The following is a 13,240-nucleotide window of genomic DNA, read 5'->3' as shown; positions in this document are numbered from 1 at the left end:
GTCCATTCCGTTCAACTGCTCTTCCAAGTCCTTTGCTGTCTCTGACAGAATTACAATGTCATCAGGGAACCTCAAAGTTTTTATTTCTTCTCCATGGATTTTAATACCTACTCTGAACATTTCTTTTGTTTCCTTTACTGCTTGCTCAATATACAGATTGAATAACATCGGGGAGAGGCTACAATCCTGTCTTACTCCCTTCCCAACCACTGCTTCCCTTTCATGTCCCTCGACTCTTATAACTGCCATCTGGTTTCTGTACAAATTGTAAATAGTCTTTCGCTCCCTGTATTTTACCCCTGCCACCTTCAGAATTTAAAACAGAGTATTCCAGTCAACATTGTTAAAAGTTTTCTCTAAGTCTACAAATGCTAGAAACGTAGGTTTGCCTTTTCTTAATCTTTCTTCTAAGATAAGCCGTAGAGTCAGTGTTGCCTCATGTGTTCCAATATCCAAACTGATCTTTTACGAGGTCGGCTTCTACCAGTTTTTGCATTCGTCTGTAAATAATTGGTGTTAGTATTTTGCAGCTGTGACTTATTAATTCGGTAATTTTCACATCTGTCAACACCTGCTTTCTTTGGGATTGGAATTATTATATTCTTCTTGAAGTCTGAGGGTATTTCGCCTGTCTCATACATCTTGCTCACCAGATGGTAGAGTTTTGTCAGGACTGGCTCTCCCAAGGCTGTCAGTAGTTCTAATGGAATGTTGTCTACTCCCGGGGCCTTGTTTCGACACATGACCACTGTCTAAGGCCACTGCGTATACAGTCTCTGAGAATCAGATCCGAACAAACCACTCCTCACGCCTCCTGTCGGGAGCTCCTAGGCTGGCGACAAAAAGTAGTGGCAGCACTGACTGCGAGCTGAGGGGAGTGGTAGGAAGGGGAGGGGGGGAGTGGGGAAGAAGTGCACACACATACTCAGCCACATCTGGCCATCGACGATGCATGACACCTCAGCAAACAAACCATTTCATCTACTGAGACGAAAACGAGATTTTTCCAGTGTTTTGTTTGTTCAGATTCCCCTGATGTGTTTGGAATTTCCCCGATTTCCAGAACCTGTGGCAAATCTGACATCTGACTGCCACAAGTTAGGATGACCCTGTGCACCGAGCACACGTGACCCCTTCTCAGCTGCGTCTGCCGCCTGGGACACTGGGGAACTGCTCTCCGTGCACGGGATGCCGTTACACAAATTACAACGGTTGTACGTAGAAGAAAATAATTTAACATTACTCTTTAGTGACATAGTCCAAACATGCAGCTGAAGAAAATAATCTCGTCTTTAATCCATCCTAAATTACAAACAGACAAGATATAATACTCATATTACGCAGCTGTGGTTATACAAAGTAAATTTTACTTTAATGGTCTATAGTTCACCAGATAATGCTTCACATATTTTATTTAAGTTAAATAATCTTACACCACATTTACACTGAAATAATCCTTTGTTTGTTCCTTCTTGTAACATTAATTTTTTTTCACCTCTGGAAACAGAAATACTCTTTAGATGCACTACTTTAAAATCTTTGATCCAACCAATTTCACTTTACCACTTACTTATCTTCATACCCGACAGTGACTTATCAGCCAAAAACTGGTTTGTGTAACAAATAATAAATGCTGTACAGTATTACACTAGTGATGTGTGGTTCATTCGTAAAAGAGTCTGTCGTGTATTTTAATCACAAAGTGGTTCCTCCAAATGAAATTTAATATTTAAAAATGGTATCTAGCAGTATCCTGATAAATATAATTAACACTTAAAATAACAAGGTAGCAGTCCTCATTTATTATTGTTTCACAGGTTTATAAAAACAAAGAAGTTTTTAAATTCGACTTACTGCAAAAAAACATTGTCAGTGCTATTTATGAATTGCTACCTGATCTGTGTAGCCATTTTATCATTTAAAAAATTTGTTTCATTGTGAATCCATTGTTGTTACAACAAGAATCAAACATTATTGCAGATTATTACAGCAGGTATTCAAACAACATTACTGTTTCTTCTACACATTTCTAAAATTATTTGTTATATTCCTTCAAAACAGTTTCCGCTTATGTTGACAAGTACTGAGAATTGTACTTTCCTATAAATTTCACATCATTTTTATACATACAGATATAGTGCTCTCAACCTCTCTCACTGTCACTGCCGCCGACGCTACTATCACTGTCGCTGTCTTCGTCACTCTCCGAACGGTCGTCCACCGCTTCGTCTGCTTCGCCGGGCCCTACATCCTCGAGTGCCTCGAAGTAGAAAGGCTGTAGCTCAGCGTGGATCGTGCCGCGGATTACGAGATTGGGCATCTGCTCGGTCAGCCCGTCTGTGGCTCTGGGGTCACCTCGGCACCCTTCGACACTCAGCTCCCTGTGACAGGAACGGGAGCACTGCTGTTACTGTGACAAACTGAGATCCTTCTGTACTGTGAATGTTTGTACAACAGTATTAAGTATATCTCCACTTCTTAAAACCTCATCAAGTTTTGACACTGCCTTTTTACCAAACAGCAAGCGTCTCCACAATATCGAGAGATGCTCGCTGCTTGATAAAAAGTAAGACCTTGACGAGGTTTTAAGGTGTAGAGATATAATTTTAGCAACAAAGATCCATATTGTAAGGGCTACAGTCTTTCCAGTTGTTATATACAGATGTGAGACCTGGACCATTACAAATGTGGAACGAATGGTGAAGAATAAACTGCTTTGAGTTGTGATGTTGGAGGAAACTCCTTAGAGCCCCGTGGACTTCAAAGAGAATGAATAGGTTAACATTAGAGCAAATAAAACCAGAGCACTCCCTGGAAGGTCTGATGCTAAAACAAAACCTGACCTACTTTGGAGACATCATGAGAAGATATGTTTCACTGCAAAAAACTCTAATGGTGAGGAAAGGCACTAGAAGAAGAGGATGTCAGAAGGTGAAATGAATCAATCGCATCACAGAAGTAATCTGCTCCAACCTGGAAAGCCTACAGGAGAAAGTGCAGGACAAAAGAAATTGGCATGCTTTGGTTCATGTGATCACAGAGAATTGGAACTGTCTAGACAAATAGAAATAGAAAGAGAGAGAGAGAGAGAGAGAGAGAGAGAGAGAGAGAGAGAGAGAGAGAGTGTTACAAAATTCTAATAACGTACATGAAAATTCATATTTACTCAGAGAAAAAAAATCTTTAGGTAAGTGAAAAAGGAGGTGTGGCAGGAGCGACCGTGCACGGAGAGGGGGAGGGGGGGGGGGGGGGGGTGCCAGCATGGTGGGTAGGGACAGTGGTGGCGTAGGAGAGAAATTGGGGAAATTGATGGCATGGTGGTGGTGGTGGGGGGGGGGGGGGGGGGGGGTAGAGAGGTGCGGCCCCAATGATTTGCAAAGATATAAAGCTACTGGAATTTGTTGTTCTTAATTTCACAATCCTTGGATTGTATAAATAACATGGGGAAAGTACTCAATTCTATGAATTTTGGAGAACATTCTCAAGTTCACACAAATAAAACAAAGTGAGTATGTACTTCACCTGAGTGTGTTCTCAGCTTGAGTAAATGAGTGGGTAACCTTGCTCAACATGAAGAACATTTTCCGATTTCATACGAATAAACACAGCGAAGTTTCTCACGAGCAGAGAAAATTCTCCCCTTTTTGATATGAGCTCTGTAACATAAATCAGGCTGATTAAATTCTGCAGACATTAAGTCTTACCAAGTTTTTTTAGTAAATTTAATAAATCTATGTTGCTCAGATGGAAAAAGAAAGATATACGTAACCCGAAGACATATTGAGTAGAGTAACTGTGTAAGTTTATATGGGTTTAACAGTAAAAACATTATTAGGGTGGTGAACTTATTTCCCAAATATCATGAAGAAAAAATGAAAACATTTTTGTGCTATTTACGAGACCCAAGTTTTCCCGAGTGGTGTATGGGAAGACCAGGTACAAACCAGACAAATATGTCACTGACCTTTTCAGATGTTCATCATATTTTCGCACAGCACAGATGTTCCATTTTGCTATGCTAGAAATAAGTAGGCAAATCATAAAAATTAAAAACAGGTTTATTACAAACCTAGTGAACTGTTTCTCATAACAAAACCGCAAGATGACTACTTAAGTACTTGACGTGCCAACAGAATATTATGTGCCATTTAATCGAGATTACCACGTGTCAGAACACACTCGTTTTACAATCCGGAGTAGACGATAATGTGACGTATTGTTAAAATTTCATTCGCATAATGCGTTCACCTAACATCAATAAAAAAAAGTTCCCTGCATGTCGAAAATTTGTCAAGATTATCAGAAAATGTATTTTCATAAACCATCCGTAATCTTCTTAATAATCTGTTGCCGCACAAAAAAGTGAAAACAAAATGAAATTTTATGCAACTCTTCCCAAACACAGTGATGCTACAGTTCCATATTTGTACACTGAATAGTTTGCATATTTCAGCAAGCTGAACGAAATGCAAGATAAAGAGTACGGTCTGTGCCCGGTGCAGACAACACAACGCGGAGAACAGATTCGAGCAGGTGGTGAGATAGTGAGAATGAACTCCCTCATCAGAAAATATGCTCTGAACATTTTGTTCATACGATATAAAGAACTTCCTCAGAGCACGTTCTTTCACTCAGAAAATCTTCTCCAAAGAATGTTCTCTTTTTTATCCGTACGACCTCTTTAGTGTTTGCACCCTTATTCACTTCCTACAAAGCCAACAACTTCTCCTCTCCACTCCAGAATCACCTGTTCTAAGCATCCTCAAGACTTTCTTCCTCTCCTCCATTACAGATAACTCAGTAGGCTTCAGTCCACACTGTCATCGACAGCCCGATTGCACCACACGGGCCACACCTCCAAAAGACTATCGGAACTGGTCCTTCACACTGTGTACAGTAAGAAGATTGGTGATGAGGAATGTGGAACAGGTAAAACGAAGCAGATGCCATCCCCAGAGCCCAACACTGACTTCTCGGTGGTTTTGTCCGGGCCAGGCAAATCGCAGGAGGGACCATCAGAGGAAGAAATACTTGAAGGAACTGCAAAAGAAATCAGCAGAACTACAGCATCGGCACACTTCAGGGAAGCAATGACATAAGAGTTTTAAGACTGTACATATAACACCGTATCAATGTAAGCTGGCTTCAGCTACTAATTCAGATGTTAAAGGCATCAGTGCGAAGGATATTCTTGTATTACTAAATAAGTCATTTAGTGGAGCTCCAAACTTAGGGATTTCACAGACAATGTGAATGCAGGATTTCAAGTAGTCCAATCAGATGACAAACCATTGCTACTTCACAATATCAGTCTAAAATTATGGCAAAAGCTACAGCAAAATTAACTGTCCGGGATAATTATAACTAGAATCGAGTGAATATAATCAGGGAAGAAAATTATACAGATAAGTGCAGCATAGGCTATTATGCTTGTAGGCCTGTCAGACCAGACAACACACAGGGAAAGCAATTGCATCATCGGTTAATCGGATAGATGAAGTTTAAAAATCATTCAGAGAGGCCGTCACCAGTGACACGGGCAGCACAACCGTGAGGTGCATCGAGACTGGTGCGGATACTGGGACAGGGTCGCTCCGTGCAGGGCCTAGCGAGTGATAGGATTCGGGCAGCTGTACGAAGACACGCCGATTAAATTAGGTTAGGCACCACAGCAGAAGAGGTGTTGAGAGAGGAAAGTGCCCTACTCTCCGTGAAAGAAAAAGGATCTATTCCTGAGAGTGAAGGAAGTCTAAACTCTAAGTAACAGAGGGAAGATGATGACACTGAGTGCAGATGGGTCACATGGCTAGAGACTGTGGAAAGTCAAAGAGGAACACGAGGGTAGACGGTGAAGGCAGAAGAAGCAAAAGGCTCTCAGAAATATTGTTACCACTGTGACAAACCAGGTCACACAAATGCAGACTTAAAAAGATAACCATTTGTGAAAAATGTGAAAGGCTAGACCCCAATTCTATGAGAAATTAGGGGCTGTGCCCACAAGTGAAATGGAAAACTAAGAGTGTGTTACACGAGGAATACACATCTTACTGTGACAAAATGCCCAAATGTTAAGAGTCACAGATTTTGAAGCAAGAAACAAAATTGCAGTGGAATATTGCTACAAATTAGGAAGTCAGTTACAGTTATCAATAGATATCAGGGCACATATGAAGTCGGTTTGATAAGTCATTTAAAATAAGCGAGAAAAATGTTTGTTTCGTAAATAACTCAACTTATTTCTCAACATATTCTGCTTGGAAGGATATAAACTTGGTCCAGGGATCCACCAACTTTTTCATCCCACTGCAAAATACTTGTTGATTGCAACTATCACTTCCTCATTTGATGAAAATTTCTTCCCAGCAAGCCAAAGTGTCAAGTAAGGGAACAAGGTGAAGTCACTTGGGACTAAGTATGGTGAATAGGGTGGATGAGGAACCAATTCAAAGTTCAATTCATGCATTTTCACCATTGTTATCGCTGATGGGTGGGATGGTGCACTATCCTGGTGAAAGGACCCTTTTTTGTGGTTAAACTTGGGTCTTTTCTCCACCAACACAAGTTTCAGATGATGCAACAATGAAGCATAAACAGGTCCAGCTACGGCTGTGCCTTTTTCCAAGTAATCCTTGGGAATCCCAAGAAACAGTGACCATCACCTCACCATCTGACAAAATGGTCTTTGCATTCTTCAGTGGACTGTTACCAGCCTTTTGTCAACTGTTTTGTCTGCCATTTCGACTCTGGTGTGTAATGATGGATCCAGCTTTCATCAATAATCGCAAATCAGGAAAAGTAGATGGCAAAAAGGATCTATGAATACGACGGTAAGCTCCACATGACAGACAAGATGAAAAAGTGTAAATCACAGAATGGTGAAGGAAAAGTTAAAAATGCAAATTAAAGGCAAGTTGTGAGACGACATGTTATGAGTTACCTATAAGGCAAACTAGTGGGGCATCAGAAAGTGATGTGAAAGTAGCTCATAGCAAAGAAAAACATAAGAACGTGTGTAGAAACAGGGTTGAATCCCAGTAATGAAAAAAAAAGTAAAGATTATTCCCAAACAAGAAGAAATGCCAAGTGTGCATACAGTCAAATTTATGGTACTATTAGAGCAAGGGAAATATATTTTCAGTGTACTAATTACAAGTGAGGCCAAGTGGAATCTGAGTACAATGAAAGTTTTAGGTGAACTGATAAGACAAAGTGACACCAACATGAGCCACACAGGGAGCAATTAACGGCATGAGCACAAAAGGAAATCTCACTGCACAAGTTAGAGAAATGATCTGAATGGTCAGTTGGATAAAGAAGACTGATATGAATTGTATGGCATATGGTGAGGTATTTTATCTAAAAGGTGACAATTTGGCATTCACATAAATGGTAAGGCAAGCATTCCCTATATTGCCAAAACAACAAAGGAAAGGTACATCCCTACAGAATACTGGAAGCACAAAAGGTGGTATTACAGGAGCAACTTGAGAAAATGGTTAATGGGGATATAATTGTTCAGAGAACCTGAAAAGTACCCACGGACACCTGTGGGATAGGGAAATATAGAATGAAATCTCAGTGGGGGAAACTTTCCCCATCCCCAACATAAGTGAGATACTGGACAAACTGGGGAAAGCCAAGTATTTCTCCACTATTTTAATAGATTCAGCAGATAGAGGAAAACACAGCATTCACTGCAAATTATCAGCACTAAGAGTCCAAAAGGATGCCAATGGGGCAAAGAATGCATCAAGTATATTTCAAAGACTAGTGAATGTTGCTTTGGCAAGATTGCATGGGACAAAGTGTTTCAATGTACTCGGATGACGTAACTTGCTAAGGTAGTTCAGTAAAGGAATGTGATGAGAAGTTGCAGGAAAATATTGGATGGTTTAAGGGCACCTAGGTTAAAGTTACACCAGATTGTGTGAATTTCTGAGAAAGAGGTAATATTCTTAGGACACAAAATAACAAAGAAAGATGTGGAGCCAGGTGAGCATAATGTGAAGAGGTGGAGAACAGTTCTGAAATCCATTACAGGATTTAAAGGATATTTAGGGGTGGCTGAATATTAATACTGTGAATCCATTGTATAATCGCTGAACTGGGATCTCTGCCACAAGCAGCATTTGAGGAACTGAGAGATTAGTAAATCCTCCCATACTGAGCTACCCTGATTTCAAGAAACCATAACACTGGTGCTGCAGATACCAGTGCAGAACTGTTCGGAGCAGTTCTGTCACGAAGGGAGATAGATTCAGATTTGCCAGTCAACTGTGCCCCACGGTTGTTGGATAAGGCTGAAACTAAGGTAGAGTGCTTAGCAATTGTATGGCCACAAAACAGTGCAGACCACACATTTAGGAAGATTTTACCATAGTAACAGATCACAAGCCACTGACATGGACTTTTGGTGTCGAAGGTCTGTTGCCGAGATTACTGAAATGGTGGCTGGAACTAGAGGAATATTTTTTTTACACTGTGTATAAACCCAGAAATCTTAATGCAAATGCTGATACATCAGTGGTAGCCAGTGGTATCTGAAGCTGGGTGTTGCACCAAAGTTTCAATGTTACATTTTTATACGAGATGGTTACAAGGAAGAAAATTCTTTTATCGGTGCCTCGCTTCCCGATATTTGTTACGATTTAAACATCCTGACAATTTGTGTGTATGAATGCCAGAAAATTCAATTTTTTAAATCCAAGTTATGATCCTGAAAAAAGTGAGAAATATATCTGACAGAAAAATATCTGTAGCAAAGAGCATGCTATGATTTATCAACTATCTAGAAAAACTATTGAATGAGCTACATTCCTAGTAGAACTGAAACACACTCATCATTTAACGAACTTGTCTTACTTGTATTGAAACTTTGCCATTCCATTTTTCACTGACAAACTCTTCAGTCACACACCAATTGCAGTCTGTAATCTGCATCGCGAGACCTCTTTCGGCGGAAAGCATCGCCGAGGCCGTCAACCTTTCCTCACTCGGAGTTATGTAAGAATAATTTTATTATTTTCAAAGTTGAAAAGCAGCCTTTCGATTCGACCGATGTCAAGGGAATTGTGAGAATTACCTTCAACAGTTTAGACTACTTAGTGAACATCTTCCCTGGGCTGTTAGTTGTCAGACTCAACTAGACTAACTGCACCAGATAATGATCTACATTCTCGTGCTAGGTAGATAAAAGATAGTTAACAATATAGTTTCAGCTTATCCAAAAATGATGACAATGAACACATTTCCTTTAAGGTATCTTCAGGATATCTTAAAAAGATACAAGGGGAACTTAACACGAAAAAACAATGAAGCAGCTACAAGATGATGTGAAAAAATACAATGATCTATAACATCAATCACGTTGCACAGCACCTTTGCCTTTCTTTTCTACTCACATCAGGCTATTCCAACTTCATTCTCTTCACTGATAAATCAGTAGATTCATTAGTAATCAACAGATTCAATGCCACTGGTGATACCAATTACTTCTCAAATCTCGATAACATTTATTTTAAATGTCGAAATGATCTTATGGGCCAGCACGCATTGATTCTCCGTACCGTAACTGACCAAACAGAACTCTGACAAATGGCATAACTTAACTAGAAAATTCCAACCAATAACTGAAACGGGTACCGTGTGGCCCCCGCTACATAAGTTCTGAGAGTGCTCGCATTGGACAAATGAAACATGTAAAATAAATAAAAATTACATGCAACTTGTGCCGGCTCTACAATTTTAATTTATAACAGTTGCTGTTCCCCTGCAGGCAAATGTCTGTGCTCACTGATAATTTAAGATATGATTGAAACGAACATTTTTATGGCGAAGAGCCTGGCAAATTGTAGTTTCACTTCTTATAGAATCACCTTCCAGTATGTGATTTATACATTGTTGGAGTAATGAACTGCGTTTACGAATTGAGATCGAAAAATCCACTGGACAAGTTCGAGGGAAATGCTTTCTCACTAAGTCACCGAGGATAGTGGTCCACTGCGCACTCTATGAAAAGAATGGACATATTCTCTGAAAACTCTAAATAAATAAATAAATCATACTGCAATTGATTGATACCGCTTTGCTCATTATAAGATTAACTTCATCAGCATAGCAATGTACACATTCTGCATTAGGACAATTTTTACACAACAGTTTGTACCCCACCCGAGGAAACAGCCATAACAGATGCCTCATCACAGGTCTGTGCAAGTAATTTTTGGTGAGTCTTTTTGCCTATTCAATTCTTCTAGCAAAGTCGCAGCGAACATCTGTGCACCGTGTTCACAAGGAGATAGGAAACTCTAGAACCTCTGGGTCTCAATACGTAACAGTATACAACAGCCATCTGAAATATGTTTGATCTGTTTGTTTTATCTGCTATAACAGCTAAAAATTATGATTCCTTATTTGCTTTGAAATTTCTTCTTGGTATACATCCAACATAATTTGGAAAAGTTCACTTTGAATAGTTTTGAAGGTTCCTTTGAAAACAGTTGCCTTACCCAAATTATCTTTCAATGCTGCATTCAATCCAGAAGTAAAATTAGTCAGGGTTTGATAACAATTCAGTTTTATCATGATCCCTTAAGGCCAATTCGAAGGAACCACAGAAATATATTTAGCCCAGACCTATTACACCCAACTTCTTCTACTACGCAAACTGACGGTGGAGGGAGGAGAAATAAACATACGGGGATGGTACTAAGATATCAGTCGTATCAGGACTTTGTGCAAAAGAAGTTGTGACGAGGGATAATGTGCACGCAACTGGGACTCAAACCTGGGATCTCCCGCTTACTAGGTAGTCGCATTAACCACTGTGTGACCCGGACAGACTGTTTATCACAAATGCACAGACTATCTCAGCTGACCTGCACTCCCACCTAGTACCTATCCACAGCCCCCACCCGTGTCGTCCACACTCACTACATTTAGATTCCTGCTGGAGATTGAATGTAAATGTGCATCTGCACTGAAGGTTGTGATTTCAGTGCCCATCATGGCAGATCGGTTATACAAATGTGTGACGTCTGTTCTTTCGGACACGTCATTCTCGGCAATTTTCCTTCTCGATGCACTACTCGGTTGTTCACCTATTTTGTATTTGAGCAGCTGAAGATTCGTGCTTTTACACTTTGGTACTCAGATGGTTTACGTCTGTAACCCTCACTTTTGTCCACAAGGGTTCAACATCATACAGGCATGGGAAGCAAAATAATGCATTTTTAAATTCACAGCCACACAACCAATCACTATTTTTACAAATATTCATTTTAAACGCTGTCCTAAACTGTCAATTTCCAGTATTAATATTTTGCACGGTGTTTAAAACTGGTTACACTTTGCAAACTAGGAACTGTGTGACGAGCTAGTTCTCACTGTACAGAACGTATTATATGCAACAGTGCACAGAAAAATGCAGTATCGAGAACCGATACACTCGATCACCTCGAAACGCCACAACGTATACACACGAGGTTCTCGGAGATAATATTTCTAAATGTGATAAGTAAAAACATTAGGACTTCAGTAACAGCTACAATTGCAATATTCCAGTCATTTTTCCAAATGCCACTACATTAAATCTGCGCTCAATTTACAACTGAAAAACTATAAACTCCAGTTATGCTGATGAGAAAAAAATTTCTCCGAATTTCTACCTTCAAAACTAATTTGTCAAAAAACAAAACTATCACAACCGATGTTAAAAGATCGGTACTCTGAACTTTGTGGATGGTGGAATGGCACACTCTAGTGGCCTCGATGACAAATGAATGAGAGAAAGCTGGCAGACACGTCGTCCATAGAGTGGTGCCTTCTGACGGGACATTAGGAACTGTCTCGAGTCAGGGAATTTGCATGCCGACTGCGTTACTCTCCGACGTCACTGGCACATGAGCCACCTGTTGCCACGGATGGGCGTCGACTCGACTCGTACCCGCTCCGAGTACGGTGGTGTGCACTGTCTGCACAGAGTTGGAGTAAGAGAGAAAACTCCGAGTTTGCTTCGAGCCTTGCAGCATTTTCACGTCTGTTATCGAGGTGACAAGATGTCAGGTAACCGAAGACTGTATATTGTAACATCTATTACAGCACATATTAGGCTTCCTAAACCAAATAATTACAAGAAAAGTGGACATATGACGTGTAAAATTACTGGGAGCTGGGCAACATTGCAACAATAACATGCGTCCTCACTGTGATGCATTGAGCCGAATGTGGTCAGACGATGTAGAGGGCACGAAAGAACGAGACACAGAGTGGTTAGGGAAAATTAAGAACGTGTGAAGAAAATGAACTAGACACAGAGGAAAAGGTCGAACTAGTGTTAGGCAGTCATCAGAGGATGCACAGAAACTTAGGCCAAATAGAAAACTATAATTAGTGGAAAGACATGAAAAGAGGAACACATTAGGAACTATTACAAATCTCAAAGAAATAAGTTCACACAGAGAAGAGGGTACATAAGTTATTAAGGATCCAGAAAACTGTGACGACAGCATTTCACTGACAAACGGGGTGCTCTAGAGAACTCGTAGGACACTGGTGGAATATTTATGACACTTCGTTAGAGAGGACCACTGTACTTGGAATATATGGGAACAGTATACTGTTTCTGTATTTAATATGCCTCACAGTAGCAAAGTATCAACGAAAATAATCAGTTTTTGAAACAAACAAGTAACTGGATAGAAAAAAAATTTATTCATCATGTGGTGGCAGGAGAACACACATGAAAAAGGTATTACAGTTTGCAAGCTTTCGGAGCCACTTGCTCCTTCTCCTAACAGAAGGGTCGAAGGGGGAGGGAGAGCAGTGAAGGATCCTTCTCCTAGCAGAAGGGTCGAAGGGGAAGGGAGAGCGGTGAAGGAGGAGGACTGGTAAGGTTTAGGAAAAGGAGTAGAGTTTGGAGGAGTCACGCAGAACCTCTGGTCGGAGGAAGACTTACCGGACAGGAGGAGACGGAAAGACTGACCGTTATAGACTGCAGTGGACAAGATTCAAAAATCTGAGAGCTTAAACACGGTAGATACAGTAATACGAGAAACAGAGAATACTGCTGTAACATCGTGCACGAGCTAATAAATGCGGAAAGCTAAGTGCACTGTATGTGGTACAGGTGGGATGGGGATTGCAAAAAATAGAAGGTTAGAAAATGAAAGATGTGGAAAACTAATCTATCCAATTACTTATATTTTCACAGTAGCAATGGCTATACATTGTTGGCATAAAT

The 13,240-nt window shown here is 40.3% G+C and overlaps 1 protein-coding gene across 4 annotated transcripts in view; it reads right to left on the bottom strand.

Annotated features, from left to right (window-relative positions):
• Positions 1-1,344: 1,344 nt before the first annotated feature.
• Positions 1,345-13,240, bottom strand: part of LOC124742183 — a 103,516-nt gene continuing 91,620 nt past the window's right edge. For 3 of the 4 annotated variants that reach the window (XM_047248764.1, XM_047248762.1, XM_047248765.1), the window contains one exon: positions 1,345-2,381. In XM_047248764.1, the coding sequence (XP_047104720.1) occupies positions 2,144-2,381 (238 nt within the window). In that variant the 3' untranslated portion in view covers positions 1,345-2,143. Of the gene's footprint in view, positions 2,382-3,522; positions 3,657-13,240 lie in introns of all 4 variants that reach the window. The other variant, XM_047248763.1, reaches the window with a different exon arrangement.

Source organism: Schistocerca piceifrons, unplaced genomic scaffold (assembly GCF_021461385.2).
Source record: "Schistocerca piceifrons isolate TAMUIC-IGC-003096 unplaced genomic scaffold, iqSchPice1.1 HiC_scaffold_2171, whole genome shotgun sequence".
Taxonomy (NCBI): Eukaryota; Metazoa; Arthropoda; class Insecta; order Orthoptera; family Acrididae; genus Schistocerca; species Schistocerca piceifrons.
Note: the sequence above shows the minus strand (reverse complement) of the source record. Positions and strands in the feature narration are given on the sequence as shown.